Source organism: Ptychodera flava, chromosome 11, assembly GCF_041260155.1.
Source record: "Ptychodera flava strain L36383 chromosome 11, AS_Pfla_20210202, whole genome shotgun sequence".
NCBI classification, from domain to species: Eukaryota; Metazoa; Hemichordata; class Enteropneusta; family Ptychoderidae; genus Ptychodera; species Ptychodera flava.
In genome coordinates, this window is record NC_091938.1 from 28,692,414 (window position 1) to 28,715,095 (window position 22,682).

The window sequence follows — 22,682 nt, forward strand, 5'->3', positions numbered from 1 at the left end:
GTTATTGACAAGTATATGTAAATCTGGGTCCTGATTGACATGTACACCCTCTGGAGCAGAAAAAGAAGTTATAATGGAATGTTTATAAACAATCATCACAAGTGACAACTAGCTACAGGTCCGTTACTATACTACAGAGATCACCATGATACTGAGGGGAGGCATGAAATAATAATTGTCTTTTCTCAGTGCTCTGAAAGTTGAATTTTTCCTCTCTATGAGCTGGATATATAATTATATAATTATATATCCAGGTATATAATTATATACCTTCAATTATATACTTCAAGTTCTGTACTAGCTGTATCTGATGATGCTTAGTATTGAGGGTTTTGAGGTATATAATTATATACCTTCAACAGTTCTGTACTAGCTGTATCTGATGATGCTTAGTATTGAGGGTTTTGTCTGTTAAGTTGGCCACTCTTTATCTGTGGTAGGTGCTATGGTTTAGGAGCCTCTGATCCTAACATACACAAATCTGTGTGCTGAGCAGTGTAAGGGTGCACGTCTCTCCACCATACTGACTAATAGGAAATCCTCTACCAAATGGAGGTGCAATCCCACTGTCTTCATCTTGAGACAACTGTCCCTGGTGGTTGGTTCCTTTCTTTGAATGGTAAAATGCTGCCTTATAGTCGGTTTTGGATTTATCCTGCTTCCTCTTCTGCATGGATATACACACCTGTTCCCTAACATAGTAATAATAATAAACTCATGGAAGATAATCATGGACAAATCATGGAAGATAATAATTTCTCTTCACAAAAAGTTAGTTTATTTGTGTGTCACATATCCAAGAATTCTTGTGTAAAGGACCAGTAAATTTATTTTTCTCTCCGCTATATGCATGTTTCTCTAACCTAGACATCTAAACCATACTTTTTCCTTCTTGCTCATGTAATATGTAATACAATGTAGATTGGCAACAACCAATGTCCTGCACAGTTTAAGAATGAGGATTGCTGTCACATGCATGTTGTGTATAATTCAGGATGAATTAGTGTAAAACTGATGTACCTACATAGTTGCAGCTGGCAATGTCAATTAAAATACAGAAATGTAACACTAATATTTTGTGAACCTGTGATTCTAAATAGTATTCTTGTAATTGTAAACATGCTAGACATGTGTATAGCTATAAAGACAACTAACATAAAACACTTTGTGCAAGTTACAAGATACCAGTTCCAGCACATCTTTGCAACAGCCACTTGTGTATATATACTGTGGTGCAAGGACTAAAATGGAAATTTACCTGTTGTTTGATCATTTCCATTCATCTTTCGTAATAATGTCATGATCCAAGTCCAATCCCAAGCCCTCCACTTTGTCTTTAATGCTCTTTGTCAAGGTCAATGGTATTTCTCATCCTTGATATTGCGCAGCATGCACTGCCGATCCTGAATTGTAAACACATAGACTCGTGATTACTTATAACTCTTTAAATAACAATGATAACCGGAATGATTAAAATACATTTGGTGATGGGATGTACTACAATGAATTGCAAACACTCTGTATGTCCTTAACCCTAATGATGATAAGCATTAGACACATGTAAACATTCTAAATCACGTGTGCATACCAGATGTATTCTCTCATTGGAATATACTTCATCATAACAGTTTTATGGATCCTACGAATGAAGCTACATGTATTGAATGTCTAGTCATGTGCATTTATCATATCATCTGCATTTCACTAGGCAATTCATAGAGTGCCAAGTGGCAAGAAAATTTTTAGCAAATTCAGCTAAATAAGAGAAAATAACTTTACCAAAATGTGTACGCAATGATTATCACAACAAAGTTACTGATTAAATAGTATGGTAGAGGTGTAATACATTTGATCTACTCAAGAGGGTATTTTAAAAAAAGGACTACAAATGTGTATGACAACAGCAGTGTTTCCGCTGCCATTCGCAAGAGCGTGAAATGGCAAATGAAATGTCTGCAGATTGGAAATATTTTTCAACTATCCTTCGCCAAACTGGTCTGTGCTATTTTTCAGGGGGTGATCGAGAGTGCAGTTAAAGCCGCACTTTTCAATCCCAGGTTCTCGCATTAGTGGAGTTCTTCTCCCAGTCAAACACTTGGCCAGTACGATGTTTGATTTCTATAACATTAATTACACAAACTGATCTCAACCTTTTATCACCTTTTGCTAATCCTGCAAACAGAGTTTATACAAGCGTTTGATTGACGGTCAGTTTAAATCGCCAACAGTCACAACAAACACTCGAATTTCCTAAAAAATTGTCTTCTAGTCGCATTAGACTTTTAATACAAGTCATTGTCAATGACATAGTCCCCACTTGTAATAGGAGTATTAGTCTTGATGGGGCAGGGAAATGAGGTCATTAAGAAGTATCACTGGAGTGTATATGTTCAGGTCTATGGACACATAGGTCTATGTCATTGTTCCCAATTTGAAACAAGAGGCATGTATAAGTTATGGTTCTAAATCAGGAAAAAAGATCAGACCTCTAGTTGTATTGGCCAGCCAAGAAATACATATGTGCATAATAAATGAGGTACAAGATGTGACATCTTAAGGTCTATTATCCTATCAAAATCAAAGCGTAAAGAACTTGTGGTTACTGAGATATGCATATATATGCATATTGAAGGTCAAAGGTCATCAAGGTCACGTGACATTTAGAAAAAAAAACAAAACATTGTATTGCTAATTAATCCATATATGCCAAAATTCAGACCTCCAGCTCTATTGGCTTGGCCACAATTATATATGGGCATAATTAACGAGGTTAAGCATGTGTTGTCATAAGTTCTTCCATCCTACTCAATATAAAGGACATAGCACTTGTGGTTACTTATTTATTGACATTATCGTGTATTGTAGGTAAAAGGTTATAGAGGTCACATGACATTTTGTCAAAAAATTTCTATCCTATAGTCTATCCCTATATACTAAAAATCGTACATTTACCTCTATTGGCTTGCTCAAAATAAGATATGCACATAATTAATGAGGTACAATATGTGGCGTCATAAGGTGTCCCATCATACCAAATATGAAGGGTGTAGCATTAATGGTTCCTGAGTTATGGACAAATATGTATATTTGAGGTCAAAGGTCACCGAGGTCACATGACATTTTGTCAAAAAAATTGTATTGCTAAGTTATCCCTACATACCAAAAATCATACCTCTAGCTCTATTGGCTCGCTCAAAGTTAGATATGCGCATAATTAATGAGGAACAATATGTGGCGTCATAAGCTGTCCCATCATACCAAATATGAAGGGTCTAGCACTTGTGGTTACTGAGTTATGGACAAATATGTATATTTGAGGTCAAAGGTCACCAAGGTCACGTGACATTTTGTCAAAAAAATTGTATTGCTAAGTTATCCATATATACCAAAAATCAGACCTCTAGCTCTATCGGCTCGCTCAAAATTAGATATGCGCATAATTAATGAGGTACAATATGTGGCGTCATAAGGTGTCCCTTCATACCAAATATGAAGAGTGTAGCACTTGTGGTTACTGAGTTATGCACAAATATGTATATTTGAGGTCAAGGGTCATTGAGGTCACATGACATTTTGTCAAAAAAATTGTATTGCTAAGTTATCCCTACAAACCAAAAATCAGACCTCTGGCTCTATTGGCTCGCTCAAAATTAGATATGCACATAATTAATGAGGAACAATATGTGGCGTCATAAGCTGTCCCATCATACCAAATATGAAGGGTGTAGCATTAGTGATTACTGAGTTATGGACAAATATGTATATTTGAGGTCAAAGGTCACCAAGGTCACGTGACATTTGTCAAAGTGTCTGAGATATCTGCGTGAACGGATGGACTCACATGGATGGACTCACGGACTGACATGACCCAATCTATGAGCCCCCTGGACTTTATCTGTGGGGACTAAAAACTGTGTCACTGCATCCTTTTTGCAGTATGAGAAAGTAAATTTTTATTTTTCTTGGCCTTATACATGGGAGTCTATGGACTGCCTTATACATGGGAGTCTATGGACTGCCTTATACATGGGAGTCTATGGACTTCCTTATACATGGGAGTCTATGGACTGCCTTATACATGGGAGTCTATAGACCGCCTTATACATGGGAGTCTATGGACTGCCTTATACATGGGAGTCTATGGACTGCCTTATACATGGGAGTCTATGGACTTCCTTATACATGGGAGTCTATGGACTGCCTTATACATGGGAGTCTATGGACTGCCTTATACATGGGAGTCCATGGACGGCCTTATACATGGGAGTCTATGGACTTCCTTATACATGGGAGTCTATGGACTGCCTTATACATGGGAGTCTATGGACTGCCTTATACATGGGAGTCTATGGACTGCCTTATACATGGGAGTCTATGGACTTCCTTATACATTGGAGTCTATGGACTGCCTTATACATGGGAGTCTATGGACCGCCTTATACATGGGAGTCTATGGACGGCCTTATACATGGGAGTCTATGGACTGACTGCCTTATACATGGGAGTCTATGGAGGTGAAAACTAAAAAGTCCTCTAACACCGCCAAATTTGATCGCATTGTGAAACAAATCGACGTGCATCTGTATGAGGTAGGGTACTATCCTTGTACCAAGTTTGAACGAAATCGCTCCAGGCGTCTCTGAGATATCTGCGTGAACGGACGGACGCACGCACGGACGCACGCACGGACATGACCAAACCTATAAGTCCCCCCGGACGGTGTCCGTGGGGACTAATAACCACAGAGTCCGATCGGCAGCAACTTCACGCTGACCGCTTGGCAGTCTGTCTGCCTTCTTGTGGCCGGGGAAAACTAAAAAGTGGCATTTTCTGGAGCGTGTAACCTTGTGTTGACTGTTTGGTGTCCACTAACACAATGAACGCTGCTATAGCTTTGCGTCCTTTTAAAGGAGGCTCCACCTTTAAAAGGCAGAGAGATTTTTAACATCCCTGGCTGGTCATTCTTCCTTGCTTTAGTGTGCAGTCTCAGAAAACTATTATAATCAGTAACTTATGAAGTTATATGCCATGCTTTCAGATGGCTGCATGCAATGACCTTGTTATTTTATGACAAGTGCTTTGTAAACAATGCTTTAACATAGTCAGGAAATACTGATTGCAGTATATTTTCAAAAACTAAGCAGACAACAGCAGCCAATGACAGCAAGGGTGGTGAATAAAATGAAACCAGTGTTTCAAAAACGTCACCGTAGGACACTACTGCAGCAAACTCAGAGGCAGCTATTAATGAGCACAGTGTGGTAAACTGTCAATTGGATGACGTCCTGAGCCAAACTTCATGCAAATGTTATAACCTATGCAAATACAATGACCCAGGCCTATCCACAAAAAACAATTACTCAGCATCGCAGGTGACTCTGGACTAATATATCCAGAATACACATACAGGTACCTGCTATGGAAGATGACCCAGGCCTATCCTGAATACAATACAGGTACACATTTTTGAAAATGACCTGGGCCTATCCTGAATACGATACAGGTACAGACTGTTTGTATTAATGATAGGCCTTAGTCATCTCCCATTTTGTATTCTATATAGGCCAGCTGATTCATCATACATGTACATACTGTGTGCATGTATGTGTATTGGCTTAGGCCATCCTCCATTGCATATATTATGTGTATTGTGGATATATGTCTGTGCCATCTTCCATACCATGTGAATGCATTTGGATTGAGGATAGGCCCGGGTTATCTTCCATACTGTGTACATGTATTTGTGGATATAGGCTGGGGTCACCTCCTGCCATGATGTGTACACGTACTGAGTAACACTGTATTGTGGATAGGCATTGGTCATAATATTTGCATGAAGATATGCCCAGGATGTTGTCCTGTTGAATGTTTACTACGCTGAACAACAAGCAGCACACTGCGACATGCTAAGTCGTGTTCGAGTACAATAAGCAAAAAGATAATTGCACAGGTTGTCCGCAGAGTTGCAGGGTAGTAGTAGTTACAAAAAAGAAAGTGTACCAGGAATAGTTTGTTGAATTTCCATGACTAGTGTTTTAATAAGAGAAGAGTCAGCTTTTTTTTTCTGTAAGACATATAAAGTGGCCAGACAGGACATTTTAAAATACATGTATACACCCAGTTTGATTTTGAAACTATTAAGCATTTACTGCTTGGAGTACACCTTCTTTAAGTGAACAGTTGGTTTAATAATCAGACTCTGTGATTGGAGAACTGAAAGCACTTGATGATTGAGGCAGAAGCTATGGATCTTTCAAAGGAAACATCTTGAAGTTACCCTGTCAATGATGCAATACTTGTAATACATCTTGATACATTTACAAAAGTGCAAAATTAAGTCACATAAGTGTGTGGCACACAGGAAATAAAATTTGTTGTGAATGTCATTAAGAAAGCAGTTTGTTCCATAAAAAATAGTTGTTTATTTCATTGCCACTAATTATCAGTCGGTCAGGATGAGTCCTACTTAAATTTTTAAATCACAAATGTCCAATGGACCTGGTAATGTATTACCTTGAATAGAAATGATTATTGGACCAGTTTAATGTCATCTTGCCACTGTAGCAACTGATAGGACCCACCTGAGTATATATATACAACTGTCAGTTGGATAAAAATCATAAATGCAATTACATGTAATTTTGATGGCTATAGTTCTGGCTAATCAATTTTGGTCTCAATTAGCCAGAATGGTTTAAGGGAAAATTTACCCAGTGGAAACACTAAACAGTGTAAGTACAAACCTGTGCCACAGCAAGGACCCATTGTCTTAGGAAAATAAATATATTGATGAAAGATTCCCTCAATTCCACAGGTTTTTGCTCTGCATTGATGACAACACCATCATCTCTGTTCAGTGTTGGCTCTCTGCATAGCCACACACTGTGTATATGCTTTGCAATGGAGGATGGTATTGTCACTATGTTGCTTTTCACCTGGTTGTCATTGCCCAGTATGCACTGCCTCAGCAAGGGATCTTGAATCTGATTGGGTGAAAAGAAACATTAACTTGAATCATGCAATGTAAATATTATCTCCTGCAAATTGCTGACATTAGTTTACATCAGTTCATTCTAAAACATGGCTTTTTATATGCAAGATAAGACAACTTGATTGTTTATGACTTCTGTAATTTTAATTAAACCTTCCATCACTGGTATAACTTTGCCCTAAACCCATTGTAATCACTGGTGATTGTGGACCTTTTTAAAGGAAACAGGTACATAATGTAGGTCAAGACGTGTACAACAAACAACAAACTATATGAAACCATTAAAAATGTACAAATTTAAGCATGGCATTCTGACCAAGCATCTGAAACTTTGACAAGATAAAGTGTTGTCAATGGCAGGGTTGGAAATGCACGATTCATTTAAAGTAGCCATACATCTTTGAAGAGCCAAGTACCTAAAAACATCGAGTTTTATACTGCGAGTTCTTGTACATGTAGTTTACTGAGAAACATCAAAATTAATATGAAACATGATTGGGACAATCATACATATTATTCACATATTTGTATAAAAATATAAATAATCTCCAATGATAAAGAGGCTAAAGGTTAAAACGCTTGCAGAATTATCCATTATTATTTCAGCTGTAAGGATGCTATGTTTGAAACAGAAGAACTTCATGAATTTCATTTGCACTTGCTCTATTTTGTCCTGTTGAATTTTTTGCCAAGGAGATCACACTACAGACGCATATTCTGAAATACTTACATGTATTAAAGTTACGTAGAGAGCATTGAGGGAGTTGATGTTGAAGAAAGTATTACAATTCCGCCAAATAAAACCGAGCATGTGAAAAGCTTAACTGATAACGAACGAGACATGTGCAGGAAATTGAAAATCAAATCTTACCTGATGAAGGATTTTGTCAAAGAGCAGTTATCAATCTTTTGATTCTTGTTCCTTCTAAGTTTCACATACATGTACCTCTGAGGCTTTACGACCAGGTTACGCGAGGTATACTAACAGCTGTAGGCAAATGTCAACGAATACAATGAATTAGAATCTTGCAGATAGTCCTATTTCTCACCGTCTGTACAATGGATACTCAACTTCCTAATCATAGAAGCTATGATATATGGGTCAAAAGATCAGTAAAATCATACACTCATTCATTATGTATTACCATGCTATAGACATCTCATTTAATTGGTGGAGCAGAACCATGTGACTGACCACAAATACACAGTATGTAATGGTTTGTTTTGATGTCCATGAATATAAATAATGCTGCTAACATTGTGACTTTTCATCAAAAATGTAAATTGTCAATTGTACAAAGATCATAATCAATCACAAAAACAAAATGAAGCACTTGTGGCCCAAGTTATACATTTTTTTAAAAATCTCCAGATTTGACAAATTTTTAGGGTGGCCATGACTGTGCATTGCTTATTACATGCCTTGATGTGAGTGCAAATCAATGAATTGATTTGAAAAGGAACATCCGGGGAGTTAGGGGGTCGGTGAACGATGTACTGACTGGTTTCCATGGTTACCAAGGCCAGTGAAGCCCTACAATGTTTTCGACATCTAAGTAGACCCTGAATGATAGATGTAAAATATACATGTGCACACTTCTATTTTGACCTTCGTTAAAATCCGTTTGATGCTGGTCAATAATGGTAAAACTGTTTGAAAATGTCCAGCATATAACTAAATGTCATACAGCATTTATAACCAGAGGCATGTAATAAAAATATTGTTGCCTGAATACATGGGTTTATGTGCCCTCGCAGCAGGAAACGATTTGCCATCCTGGTGTCTGGCAAATTGTCACCTGTTCTCTGGCACATAAACCCATGTATTCAGGCAATATTGCACAAGTTCTGGGGCTCCGTTGTCTTTCACATGGGAAATTTTTGTAAATCTTGATGATTTTCTAGGGTTTGTTGGTAATATCATGGAAATAACAGGCTCTGCCCCGACCATTAACGTTTATCTATAGGCTTTGGCAAGACTGAACATAGACCTTAAGGTCTATGGACTGAAAGCCAAAATAAGCTTGCTCGCTAAGCCTTGTAAATTCTTGACTTTCCTCTCGCCCTTGGCCATAAATGAATAATAATGGTCAGAGCATCACCCATTATTTCTATAACATTAATTACATTAATCATTAATTAATATTGTTAAAATATCTGTGATAAGGGCATTTATGTACAAGAAATTAAATTTTGGAATTTCACCAAATGCACTACATGGATTATATGTGGCCTCTGTTCATTTACCTGCCAGCCTTTCCCCTGAACCGGAAGTTTACAAGGTCCCGTTCGATTGATTTCCCTGAACGCTACATGTAAACAATAATTGTAGAGCGGACTTTCAGACCTTCAGAATGAAAATGATTATCAAATCTGTGACTCCATGAAAGTTAAATATGCAATAATTTGCAAAGTTAAATATTAACTATGCACACACCGGAGTTTTTATACACCAGTTTAGCATGGAGCCAGAAATGGTATTTGTTCCTAGCTCCATGAGTGTAGGTAAGGAAACTGTGAACACACACTCATGCTTACGATCCATGATACTGTACAGCATGTAAACCATTGTACTTGACAAAAATTTCGTCAGTGCATGCACTGTCCGAACATAAAGCATACGGGCTCGACAGCTGCTTCCGATCCCGTGAGAACAAGCTTGATCTCACCATGGAGGTAATCTCTCTTCTACCTCCATGATCTCACAGTGTGACCTCTATCCGTATGATACCTCCTGGCCGCTGATGCCATATCGTTTTAATCAAACATCTCTGTACAGTACACTGAATCGCCAGCGTATGTAATGCAATTCAGCTCCCGTACGTATGTACGTGTACGTGTTCCACATATGAAAAAAATCTAAGACACGAACACGAAAAAGAACGTGTGTGACTAAGCAAGTACACTACGTAGCCCTGCGTACAGGTCTGTATCCCGGCGTTACGGCCTCCGCCGAGCCTGAGACCTGTACGCACGGCGATACTTATACAGTGAATCATCAGGTTACCTCAGCTGACGAAAGGGGTAAAACCCCCAGCTCTGCGTGGCAGCAGGGCAATGTTTTACCGGCGTTATAAGGCGGGAGGCCGTATAACCCCGGTAAAACACAGTCCTGCCAGCACAGCTAATATACCCATGCCGTGAATAACCTGCGGTTTCGTGCAACGTTCACTCTTTCGATCCTCGGCGGTTCTAGCGTATGGCCATATGTTGACACAACTGTCACACCACATATGATCGACTATACACCGAAATCAGTGCAATGAATATATCAAATTCAGTCAATTCGAGTATAATATGATCGAGCGTACCTCTGCGTGGCAGGGCTGTGAGTCAGTGTGTTCACCGTCCCTCCACCCACGAGGGACGGTGGTGTGTGTTGAACACACAGCCGACTCGTGGCACGCACGCACAGCTACTAACATATTTTAATTGGCAGTACAGAAGTACTTACGTGGGAGGATGGACTTCACAACTCGAGCAAATAAGTTATCATCAGAGCTGTTACCCTACAACGGTGAGACTTGGCTTGAGTACGATGTAGCCTATACGGCGCCGCGTTGAGTTAACTTTCGCCGAGGCCAAGGGTTTCATTCTGCATCCACAGTACCGGTCACCGCGCCGACCGTGTGCGGTCAGCGAAACATAGGTCCGCTTTACACATGTATATCCTTCCATGACAAGCAATCAAGTACGCCATTCTCAGCTTTATTTCGACAATACGTCAACGAAACTGAATGTTCAAATTTTACAGAATGCTTTATACAATACAAACCAACACTTCTAACACATTAAGCTTTCAATTGTAGTGTTAATTTAGCTTCGCTACACTTCGCGACACTTGTTCTCATTTGCATACAACTTTGTATATCGCTTCTTGCACTAGATGTAATAATGATGTACATAGTCGCTCATTTTTTATAGCTGTTTGTTTCACACGCATTTCCTTTAATATTCCAAATTGATTTTATTGGTCGGCTCTTGAAATCAGGCTTTAGACTGTACGAGCTGTCGGTACAAATTATATGAACTAATTAACCAACAAGCTACACTAATTAATATATGAACAATTAAAAAACAAACTAAACAACTGATTTGCTAACTCTACAAGCTCTTCCTGAATCATCTATAGGTCAAGAAGTTCGCTAAAACTTGAATAATAGAAACAACAGGAGGTGCGTATGGCAGATTGTAAAATGAACTGACTAATGACTGTTACTAATATAACTGGTTTAGTATGTCAGAGATAGAAAACAAAAGCACACAATAAACACGATTTTATAACTTTACTGATCATTTCAATACCCCTATGGTAGAAAAGGACATTTCGAAAGTCCCTATTCTTTACAAAAGCACAAAGCTTAATCTATGATGTGAATTTAACTGAAAAGTATACAATTTATGATGCAATAGCTACTGTAGCAAAGGCTATATTTGGGAAAACCAAACATTGATTCTCTATATTTCTCTTATATACCACGCCATCTTGCGACCATAAAAGTATCAATTTTAAAATAAAGAAAAAACCATCGAAAGTACAGTCGAATCGGTATGTTATCGGAGCGTAAAATGCCTTGCACGTCGATTATACTTAACACTAGACAGCAATAACTCTAACGCGCACGTGCGTACACTGATATTAATTTGATGATATATTTCGCCATGATATATAAATTTATATTATATCATAATTTATATATATAGAAATATATATACTGTATATATATATATATAATATATATATATACATATTCGTTATATGTCGGTTACATTGATGCAAATATATATATATATATATATATATATATATATATATATATATATATATATATATATATATATATATATATATATATATATATATATATATATATATATATATATATATATATATATATATATATATATATATGCGCTGAGCGATAATCAGGAGTGAGGATGTGGCGGATAAGATACAGACATCGGACGAGAATAAACAACGTGCATAAAAATCTACCTTTAAATCCATCCAACCAACAATTCTGTCAAGATCCACATAACTATAATCCCCCGGTCTTGCGGTAAATGTACCGTGGTCACGATACACAAAACATTGCCTTGTCAGGCCATTATATCCTAAACAGATGAAAATTTGAAATCTGTCGATGCTAAGATTGTTCAATGAATAATCAAACTAGTAGGGGCAAATATTATTATAGTGATAGGAGAGCAGGTGAAAGATTCTCATGGAGTACAACGATGGTAAGAAAGAATCATGACGTTACTTCAAAAATGTTAAAAAAACAAACAACTAAGAACACAAAAGTTAAAGCACGCAAGAAATGGCATAAAAAATAAACCTGTCTAAAATAGGTAGAACTGGTTCAAGCCGGTAAAATAAAAAAAAAATCATTTGCGACAGTTTCTCATGCGTATCTTCTATTTCATACAAACCCACGTGAAATTTGGCAGGTTAGGTTTTCCTGGCGATCGAACGCCTTACATTTGAGTCTGCGCAGTAGTGAGTTCTGCCGGTCGGCTGAAACTCCACAGTGTCGCGCTCATCCCATTCACATGTTTTCAAATCGCCGACTTGAACCAAGTCTACAAAATAGGTATCAAAAACTGCACATAACGAAAGAGGTCCAGTTCAGTCTGCTATATCATACTCGCTTCTTGGTGATACATCTTGCGTTAGAGATGAATAGCCGGAAACAAACTCCTGAATTGCATGCTTGTTTTCATAATCTAAACGGATGTTGGCCTCGGTCGGATAACCATGCTCGTCTTCAATTTCAGCATAATCATCATTGGTTGAATTTCCTTCGCGTGGTTTGTGAATTATGCTTTTCAGTTCCTCCTTTGCCGACGTCAGAGATTTCAGTTGAAAGCTCCTCATTTCTGTGACCATCATCTTTCGTGGTTCTCGAGGTCTTGTACCGGATTATTACAAATGAAACCACGACAAGCAGCGCACCTGAAAAGAGGTCGATGATGTAGGCAATCGCCGATGAAACATTTATCGGAGATATTTTGCTGCCTTTCGGCGGCGGAACTGTCGGTTGCAAAGATGTAATCATTGAACGAGGAGATGAACTCTGATCTATAGCAACTAATTGTCGTATTCCTATAGACGTCCCCTCATTGTTGGTGGCTACACAGTAATACGTACCTTCATCTTCAGTGGCTACAGATGACAGAAGGAGGCTGTTGTGTTCTGGAAGGAATGCCGCACTGTCTTGGCATGTGTCTGTATCATTGTTTGAAGTAAAAATAACATAACCACATGGGAGAATCCAATGTATACGGGAGAGGGGATCCCGTAGCGATGCATTCTAACAAAACGTTGTCACCAACACTTGCCGTTAATGTACTGCGGGGGAATACAAGATTTGAGGTGAATTACACACCATATCGTCTATAAAGGGGCTCAACAAGCTTCTGCTTGCTAAATAGTTAGGTGAACGGCACAGAGTTTGTCTCACTCCCAAATCCAAATGCACACTGTGAGCATCGAGCTAACTTCTTACACCGCGCAGAGGACAGTCACAGTACCACGCATTGTTATACATGTACAAGACTCGCAAATTGACCAGATTGTCAAATATATTATCGGGTAACGATGTGAAAATGTTTGAAAACAATTCCACTTCTTCTAATTCCCCTAAGTCTTCAAAAAACGTCCTTATGTAAAGAGGCCAAAGCGTTTGAATGAATTCATAAGGTTCGCAAATCGGAGAGTCCCTTGAAAATATTGACAGGTGAAGATGTAAGAATATTCCGATTTATATGCTAATAACGGAGTTTGGTAAATCCAACAAATATACCCTCGGGCAGATGTGCCAGAGCGTTGTCCTGTAAGTATTTACCGACAAGTTCAGCGAGACCATGAAAGTGTGTCACGGGTAATGAAGCTACTAGGTTGGAGTAAATATCGAAATGTCTAAGGTTGACAGCAGGAGACCCTTTGCCCTCCTGGCGTCGGGCGAATTGTCACCTGCTCTCGGCCACATAAATCCATATATTCAGGCAATAATATATAGTATTGAATTAATTAAATTCAAAATGAGTCATTGTGTCGACATAATATGATACCCGAATCAAGACACAATGCCAAGCTCAGGAGTAAATATCAGAAAACCCAGGTGCTAAAATTCAACACATTTGTTTTCCTTTTCCTTATACCACTGAAATGGAAATGTTATGCCAGCGAATACATAAAATCGTAAGCCTGATCATACGGAAGTGTAGTCTTAAATTACCTTAATTGGAAATACTGCTATCTCGACAGCTTGGGTGGAGGAATATCCCGTAATACGGCTGCCATGCGTCGCCCACAACTCGGATTATGCATACAGTCAAGGTAAGTATTCGGTTTGCCGTCACCATGTGGAACTACTCACAACGACTACCATACGTAGAATGGATGTCCCAAATAGCTTAAAAGTCCCAGAGCCACTTTAACATTATTCTGGCCAGAAGATAACTTCTGCTTTACAGCGAGCCTCAAAAAGCTTACTGTTCAAAGGCTCGAAACTTTGATTCAGCTTGGTGACCTATGGTAGCCATGCATGCTTTGTGCGGTGAAACTGGGTCTACAGGGGTACCTTGACATCCACATGTTTTGGCTTAGGGGCATTTCATCGATCGATTTAATGTTCAGGTCTAATGTTTGATATCAACAGCGACGTCCAGTTCGTGGCTTCTCCACGTACGGAGGTTTTTAACTTTGTGGAGGGACATAATTCTGACTGACTGGTGGCGCTGTTTGGAGAGGTCAGTTTAATGCACTCATAGTAGTTGAAATGGTCGTAAATTCTAAACGTTTCGGAAACAAGAAGGCCATGAACATTAAATTAATGCTTGAACGAGGACGCGTACACTTTTCGTGCTGTTTGCACGGCACGGAAACCAATAGCGGCATGCATGCGTAACGATGCCTCATTTTCACCTGCCACGTCTACGTACGGAATGCAACCACGCTTAAGAATTTCCTTCGCCAGCTCTGCAGTCACCAGGCGGCCTAAGCCTCGGCCCCTGTAGCTTGGTTTTACATACGTGTTCCCAATTGCACCACTGAACTGTTGTAGCGTCCATGCTATAAGCTCACCATTCTTCCTGAAGCAAATGCTCGGGAAATTCATGACTTCTGTTCTGATGAAGTCCATGTACTCGGCAGAACCATTGGGATCACCGTATTGCCACGTTCTTGCAACTTCATCGACATCGTCGAGTTGTATCGACGAATGTGTCATGTCTTCTGGTAGTTCCAGACTATTGCACCTGGTGTAGACGATAAATAGAAAAAGTGCTTTGAAATCATGATTTCTTTATATTCAAAAAAATAGGCCACGACGGAAAAGGCTGAATAAATCGCAAACTATGATAGCATTTACGTTTCTTATAAGCCACAAGGATAATTGTAATTTATGTATGTCAGATGTGATTCAGCTTTTAATGTCAACGTGACGGTTTCTGTGTTTTATCTGAGTGAACAAAAATCAAGAACGCGTTGATTTTGACCGGTTACGGTATATGCTGACGGTAAAAAACCTTTGTCAATGCGGGGTATTTTCTGAGAAGGAATTATACCAGGGAATAGAAAGCCCGTTGGAGAACATACTAATCAAACTAATATAGTTCTGAAATACAAACTAACAAGCGAAGAGACCGTTCACTTCATTATTATCGCTTTGTATCAGGCCGGGCAAAGTCAAGCGGCTGCGCTTGGCATAGCAAGAAGACGCTCTTTCAAAATGCACTAGAAAAAATTGATAATATGTATTACTATAAAAATACAATGCACGAGAAAGATATGGTATTTCCTGATAACCTTCATGTTGAGTTTCCTTACCTTTGGTTAAAAATGTCACTGTTTTCAGCATCAAGTACCATCGTTTCTGCATCTAAAACTTCAGCAAATGAGTTCACGCCGCCTCTAACAAGTCCGCTCACTTCCAACACAATATCTTTCATCTCGAGATCGGCTGTTTCAAAACGAGAGTTTAAATTTTGAGGGTAAAAACAAAGGTTGAAGTAGACATTCGCACACATACGGGCGCCAAAATAATTCAACCTCGACTAGAAACCATTGGATTGATTGATTGATAACTCTTTTAATGTCTTTCAGCTAGTTCTATCGATGTAGTCACAGCCATAGTTGCTGGGGACTCTATCTACAGTCTAAATATATAATGAAACGTTTCTCCATTGAAGTGGGTGCAGGGTGTTCGACCTACATCACTTTTAAATATTTTGTCATATTAATTCCATCGAAATAAGTGCCAAGAAAAGTGTACAGAAACGAAAAATAGGTCCCAAATCGGACTGACAAGAAGATATTAAAGCTTTTTTAGCACTTTTCTTCTGATTTTGTAAGTATTTTGGGGTTGGCAAACTTGGATCCCGCCAGTATTTAATACTAATTTTGAGCAAAATACGTAACGATTTCATTCATATATGTTTGTAAAAACGTCTCAACTACTTCCCCCTACATAATTAATAAACTAACTTAGTTACACTATTTTATGTTTCAAAGCACAAAATCTGAAATATTTTCCACATTCGGTGTTTATATTTTACACTTTCTTTATTTCTCAGAGAAATTTTTTGTCATTTTCATACACATTAATACTCATGTGGTGTAATATCATTGCCGAAAGATAAAATAGGGTAAACAGACAGTTGATTACGTAATATCATAAGTAAACCGTCATATAATAAATCACTGTGAAACACATTTTATTTTAGCATTGACTTTTAACTTCATAATTTGAATCTTTGGGACACGCCAAATGACGGCAAGTGATTGACAATTCGTAAGATAGCGACCATTATATACCTCATATAATTTCGTTTGTTCTACTTACAATATTTATTTATCACATTATTCTTCTAATAACATATCAAGTTACTCGATCGCCCTATGCTCCCTTTATAGGACACAATTACAATGTAGTAGCGCCTATGGTATCCGCTTAATTTATTTAAAAATTAAAAAGCTCTGTTCACTGACGTGATGAATCGTCCAGAGGCGTTAAATTTCATTGAAGCCCCTGAAGCTGTAACTCTTGAAATTTGTTGACCTGAAAAAGACTTTCTATTTTCTCTGGTTTTCTTTAACTTCTAAAAATTTAAAGGATATAGTCATTGGACAAGTAAATTTAAATTTAGCCGGACCGGACTACTCTGTTGTTTCTGTGAAGATTCTAATGCATATGCACAATGTAATTACAGTGGTTTTGCTTTTTTGCCATTAAGTTTGGGCAAACGTTTGTAATTTATCTTGCTCAAAATTTCACATGCAGTCCCAGTGGAGAATTTATTCTACTATTAGTATTAATATTATTATTCTACACCCCTCAATGAGTACATGCCCACGAACTTGTTTTAGGTTGGAAGTAAAATAACAAAAACAATGCTAAAAGATACAGCTATCATTGGGCCTTGAACCTTCAAAATGTAAGAACACGAATTTGTGTGTTTCCGAAGACTCTTCAAAAACAAATTTCATCAGCAAAACGATATTCATCAGCAAAACGATAATTTAAACTTTGACCGTAAAATTGAATGGATTCAAAGTTTGCCTTCAGTTCCTACCTCTGAGTACAAGACCCTGGTCACTTTGTCGTTCGATAATCCCAGGCTGGTTCAATAAGTACCTCAAATGTTCTTTGTCTTCGGATATCATTACAATTTCGTTCAGCCATAGTTTGTACTGGACAGACATAGAACAAAGCGCTGTAAATTACATGTCTGTGAAACTCGTTTAATGTTTCATGGCAAGAGGATAAATCACAAGAAATTGTCGTAGCGTTAATATGGACATTCTCACAAACCACATCTTAACCAGTGTTGACTTAAATTGACAATAGCGTTGTAAACAATCGTTCAAACTGCAGACAAATCTTGCAAACCGCCGGAATTAAATCGCAAAATGGTCAGAGTGTTGCTTTTACTTTGATCAATAAAAATGATCGAAAAAAGTTAACCCTTTGGTATACCGTAACATGTTTTCTGCATCTTACAGTGTAGATCTTGTCTTAGTTCTGAGACTCAGCTATGCCCCAGTGAGTGAGCTACTCACGTGACGTCTTGGTTTGCATATCAGGGAAACATCTTCATATTCTAGCCTGGAATCCACAATGAATTCATATTCGAACCATTTGCCTTCCAATATATTCTTCAAGAGATATTGGGCCTATGAGTAAAAGTCAGATATAAATCAATACTCCGATGTGTTATTGGTTGGCGTGGATACATGTTATCTGTCACCAAACCGTCATTAACTGGAAGAGAGTATTTTTTCTGCGGTGGCTTTACTATACAAATTGGAAGAAGCAAGATCAAGGGAATTTGAGTTCGCCTTATTTGCTTGTGATCAACGTCAGCATTACAAGCATCATTAACTCTCTATCACAGGAGTTCAAGGATGCCTAGGGGTCAGGTTACATACGTTAACGTCGTACTAGATGCGCATGCGCTCGATGAGCCGCACACTCAAGGGAAGGGGAATTCTTCCCGGTGCACAATTTTTCCTCAATGAACTGAGGAATGTTACCTCGAATTCGATGATATCACGACATTGGCACCATAGACCCGCCCACTGTAAATCACATATTTGAAAGACTAATCACGCTTATCGGTCTATGCTGGCATAGACGAAAGAGACTATATAGTCATTGGTAGCTGTATTTGCAATTTTTCTCGGTCATGAGGCTTCCTCGAGCTCAAGAACAAAAGCAAACGTCATCAGTCATTACGTAAAAGCACGATCTTAGGTTACCTTTTGTATTCGTGACATACATTATAAGATTAACTGTAGACAGTACAGGGGAAGAGAGCCGCTATATTGTCTATCAATCAACATACCCGATCATGACAATGGTTACTTAGCATACTTATGTAAAGAGAATACCACAGCCGAACACTGAAAATCTATGTTCTACAGTAAATCAATGCCTCTGTCATCTGACTATACGTCGGATGAAAACCCTTCCCAAAGGGCGGTACGTCTAGGTACGAGCAAGGCGTGGAAGAAACCCCTCCGGGGAATATATTGGTCAGATTGCTCTCTGCTGTGTGTGCTATTTCAAGGAACATCGCGAACGTCGATCTGTGGCAGCTGCCTGACCTCTGCTATGTGTGCTATTTCAAGGAACATCGAATGAGGTTTGAATTTTGAATTTTGCTCGGTGGGTGTACAACCTACATGTTGCTGCTTGCTCCACCAAAAGCCATTGACAAATAGTATCTGTGTCCTCCTACCTTTAAACTGGATAAAGGCATAATTGCTTGAAGTTTTTCGATCTTCGACTTCAACTCGTCCTGGCGTAGTGAACGATACATTGTCGCCCGTTATAATCAGAAGTAACAAATTTATGCGAGGTATGCGAGTGCTCATCCCTGATATTCACAACTATGTTCAGGGTCGATGACCAAGGATTGCGCCCTCTGCGACGCTTGATGGCCTTTTCATGCCTCGTCGACACCGTGACTGAGTCTCGCGGGGAAAGGACCTATATATCATCGGCGAAGAACGACGTTTCATCCCATGTTCGTTGTTTGCTATTCTCATTAGCACACAGTCGCCCCACTTCATTTGACTAACTGCAGTAGACGATACAGTAAAAACGGTTCATCTCAAACGATTCCGCCAGAGCAGTCCACAGGCGCTAGGATTATAGAATGTGGTTCGCGCTGAAGGTATCGGACACTATTTCTTCAGACGAACCGCGAACTCCATCGATGGCGTTTAAGATTAAACAAAGGGTATATGATTATACATAGATACCTCTTTTGTTTTTACCGAAATCTAAAGGGCAAGTAGCTCTATTTTTATGAAATTTTCACTGTATTTTAGCTTATAGTTACTTGTTCTCTCTAAAAGGAATATCAAATATCCGCTTTAAGCTTGTAAACACAGAGCCCATGAGTGTAAAATGCTTTGTCGTCGTCTTCCTTAATTTTGACTTCTTAAATTTTCTTCTCAGTTATAAATGTCTACATTTGAATTGCTGAATTTATTAAATTTTGTCAATAATAACAACTCAGCCTATATTTATGTGCTGAATACTGTGTATCTCGATCATTTTTCGGGAAATAGAATTACAACATGCTGATTCTTTTACAATAAAACACATTTAAAGCAGGCGAAATATAATCTTCAAAGGTTACAGCTGCCAGCACTTTAAAAAACACGGACCAGGATTCAGTCTCAATTTTGGTTCAAAAACATCCTTAAAAGCAGAAATGGTGCGTTTTCTATAGTTTTTTGTTGCCAAAATTGGAACTAAATCACGGTTAAGCATGTGTCAAATTTGGACGCTATCATGCGATGTTGCTTGTTCGACTGCATGCACTGATACACGTCGAATTTGTTGGATTCACTGCCCGAAGGACGACTGCGTTTCGTACCTTACTGTACTCTCAATACTCAAAGCGCCTGTGGAACAGCCGACCAATCGGAAAGACGTTCACAATCCGCAATAGGTATAGATTATAAGCGCTATAAAGAGCTGGCAGTTCCGGCGAAAACATAGGGTGGTTTGGCACGTGGGACCATTTACAGTGAGAGAGACACAGTGACGACGATCATTACTTTTAATTACTACCAAGTCCAATGTATTCCTAAATACCAGGCCCCTTATGTAAATATTGATAAAATCTTGGGTGTGGTCATTGCATGAACACTGCTTAGAGTAAAAATTAAGTAAGTACCAATAAACCATATATTTTCTGAATCAGCATGAAATTTCCCACTTTTTCATACTTAAGTTTTGTCTTTCCAGGTCACGTGACTGATTATATGACACATCATGTGACCAGAGTTGGCAAAAAATATGAATATTTGAAGCATCAGGACGTGTTTTGAATCCATAAAATGACGCAAATTTGAATACAGTTGCAATTTTCATGGCATTGTCTTTACATATATGTAATAATAACTACCCTTTACTTTATTTATAGATGTACCAATTTAAGATTTTTCTCACAAAAGGCAGAGTAAATGGACCACAAAATTAGCATCTGACATGATTCTGTACTTGAAAATCAACACATTTTATATTTGTAAACACCTGCTTTATGATTCCCTTGCAGAAACATGCATCTAAAATGGTTATGATTTATCAAAAAAGATTCACAATATTTAAAAATACATTTTAGGGAACAACATATCACATGACCAAACACATGACCAGTCATGTGACCAGTCATATTGATAATATGGCTGCTATAAAATTTCACTGGCTTATAGTAAAAAATTGGATTTCCCCTAGTTTCATTCACAAATATTGCTGTTAATAGAACATATTTACATATAAATCATTTGTTTTCAATAAATAAACATTTCATTTCATTAAAAAAAAACCCATAAACATCTTCGCGATCGTCCGTACTTCTGAAACTGTAAACAATCAGCGCGACGCTTCTGTGATCAGCCTGACCTTTCAGGGTCGAGGTCATGGGTCACGACATTTGCTTCCGGATTTTGGCCATACTCGGACGTACGGGGACGCAATTACATTGAGGCCAGATCGGAATACATCAATCTTAGTCGCGCTGCGTGCCGATGCCGAAATTACGGGATTTTAGCGACAAAAACGAAGCAATACGCGTATTTTACTGTGCCGGATATTTCCGGCACTCAAGGTATATGGTAATTCAATATGGCGCCGGATATATCCGGCGCCATAGGTAGTCAAGGGCGTATTGGGTTAAAGAAAACATGTTATCAATATTATCACCCTTACCTGTTTTTGGTCATTTCTTTTGTGAAGACATTTGGCATGTCTTTCTAATTCAATCTGTCCTTAGCAAGTTCATTAATGTCTATTAAGTTGTGGCGGCCTTGCTTGCAGTTCTTTATGTGCACATGTGTGACGTAGTACCAATTTTTGTGACCTTGTTCAGTAGTTTTGGAGTTGTAATTATATGTAAGTGTGGTGAACGCGATGATTCGCGTCCTGTTTATATAAAACGCGTGAATGGGCTGAACGCGATGAGTGGGGTGAACGCGAAACATTGGGTGAGTCCTGTAGAAACTAACTCAGTACTCACTGCGCAGGCTCAAAGGTAAGGCGTTCGATCGCTAGGCAAACCTAGACGTAGCCTGCCAAATTTCAAACGAGTTTTTATAAAATAGATGAGATACAAGAGAAACGGTTGCAAAGGATTTTATTTCTATTGTTTCAAATTCACAAACTTGAATCACTTCTACTTGTCCCATTTAGCAGCCTAGAAGGAATAAGACTACACCAACTTCCTTCTATAGTATACAGGTTCATGACTAGACTTGCTTCAAGTAGGGACGTGATTATGTGAAATAAAGTCATTTTGGCTTCTAACGCATTCGCCATACATTCCACGCTTTGAATTCATTATCGTAGTACGATAAGAACTGTCTCAGCATCTGATTTTGCTTTGTATTGCCACTTTTTGCGAATGTATGGGAGTGAACACAATCGAAAGTAAGAAAGAATCCATCAACTCAATCACGTCGCGGTCAGAAAAAAAAACAACTCGCGATTTCTAGGCATATATATGGCATTCAGCAATGTATTTGTTATACACAGACTTAGTCCAAGTCTACTTAATGACCTATTTACGACTTCAATAATATACACTTCTTGGTTGTTATCGTGAGGTAGCTGTCGTCACGACGAACTACTAGCCGCAGCTAGTACTGAACGACTGCATGTCCCAGATGTCT

The 22,682-nt window shown here is 38.5% G+C and overlaps 1 protein-coding gene and 1 long non-coding RNA gene across 4 annotated transcripts; both read right to left on the bottom strand.

Moving 5' to 3' along the window:
- Positions 1-339: 339 nt before the first annotated feature.
- Positions 340-10,875, bottom strand: LOC139144015 (uncharacterized). The gene is made up of 5 exons (XR_011554712.1): positions 10,446-10,875; positions 7,863-7,979; positions 6,744-6,983; positions 1,259-1,403; positions 340-692 (listed from the first exon to the last, which is right to left on the bottom strand). It is a non-coding gene; the product is annotated as an uncharacterized lncRNA (long non-coding RNA).
- Positions 10,876-11,787: 912 nt separating this feature from the next.
- Positions 11,788-19,407, bottom strand: LOC139144008 (uncharacterized). 3 transcript variants are annotated; one of them, XR_011554711.1, is made up of 6 exons: positions 19,238-19,407; positions 18,057-18,170; positions 17,570-17,687; positions 15,825-15,957; positions 14,233-15,253; positions 11,788-13,220 (listed from the first exon to the last, which is right to left on the bottom strand). XR_011554711.1 is itself a non-coding variant. In XM_070714648.1 (5 exons), exons 1-5 carry the CDS (start codon positions 19,316-19,318, stop codon positions 14,827-14,829), a joined length of 873 nt encoding a protein of 290 aa, XP_070570749.1. In that variant the 5' UTR covers positions 19,319-19,407; the 3' UTR covers positions 11,788-14,826. The 3 variants fall into 3 exon arrangements, 1 of the variants encoding a protein (XP_070570749.1); XR_011554710.1 differs by having other exon boundaries at positions 11,788-13,343; XM_070714648.1 differs by having other exon boundaries at positions 11,788-15,253.
- Positions 19,408-22,682: the final 3,275 nt, after the last annotated feature.

Excerpts from the sequence above, each read along its gene's own strand:
- LOC139144008 (XM_070714648.1), bottom strand. The coding sequence starts at position 19,318 with ATGTATCGTTCACTACGCCAGGACGAGTTGAAGTCGAAGATCGAAAAA. Across the intron at positions 17,688-18,056 it reads TATGCAAACCAAGACGTCAC|TACAAACTATGGCTGAACGA; the intron begins GTGAGTAGCTCA and ends ATGTCTGTCCAG. Across the intron at positions 15,958-17,569 it reads CCAGGGTCTTGTACTCAGAG|CCGATCTCGAGATGAAAGAT; the intron begins GTAGGAACTGAA and ends GTTTTGAAACAG.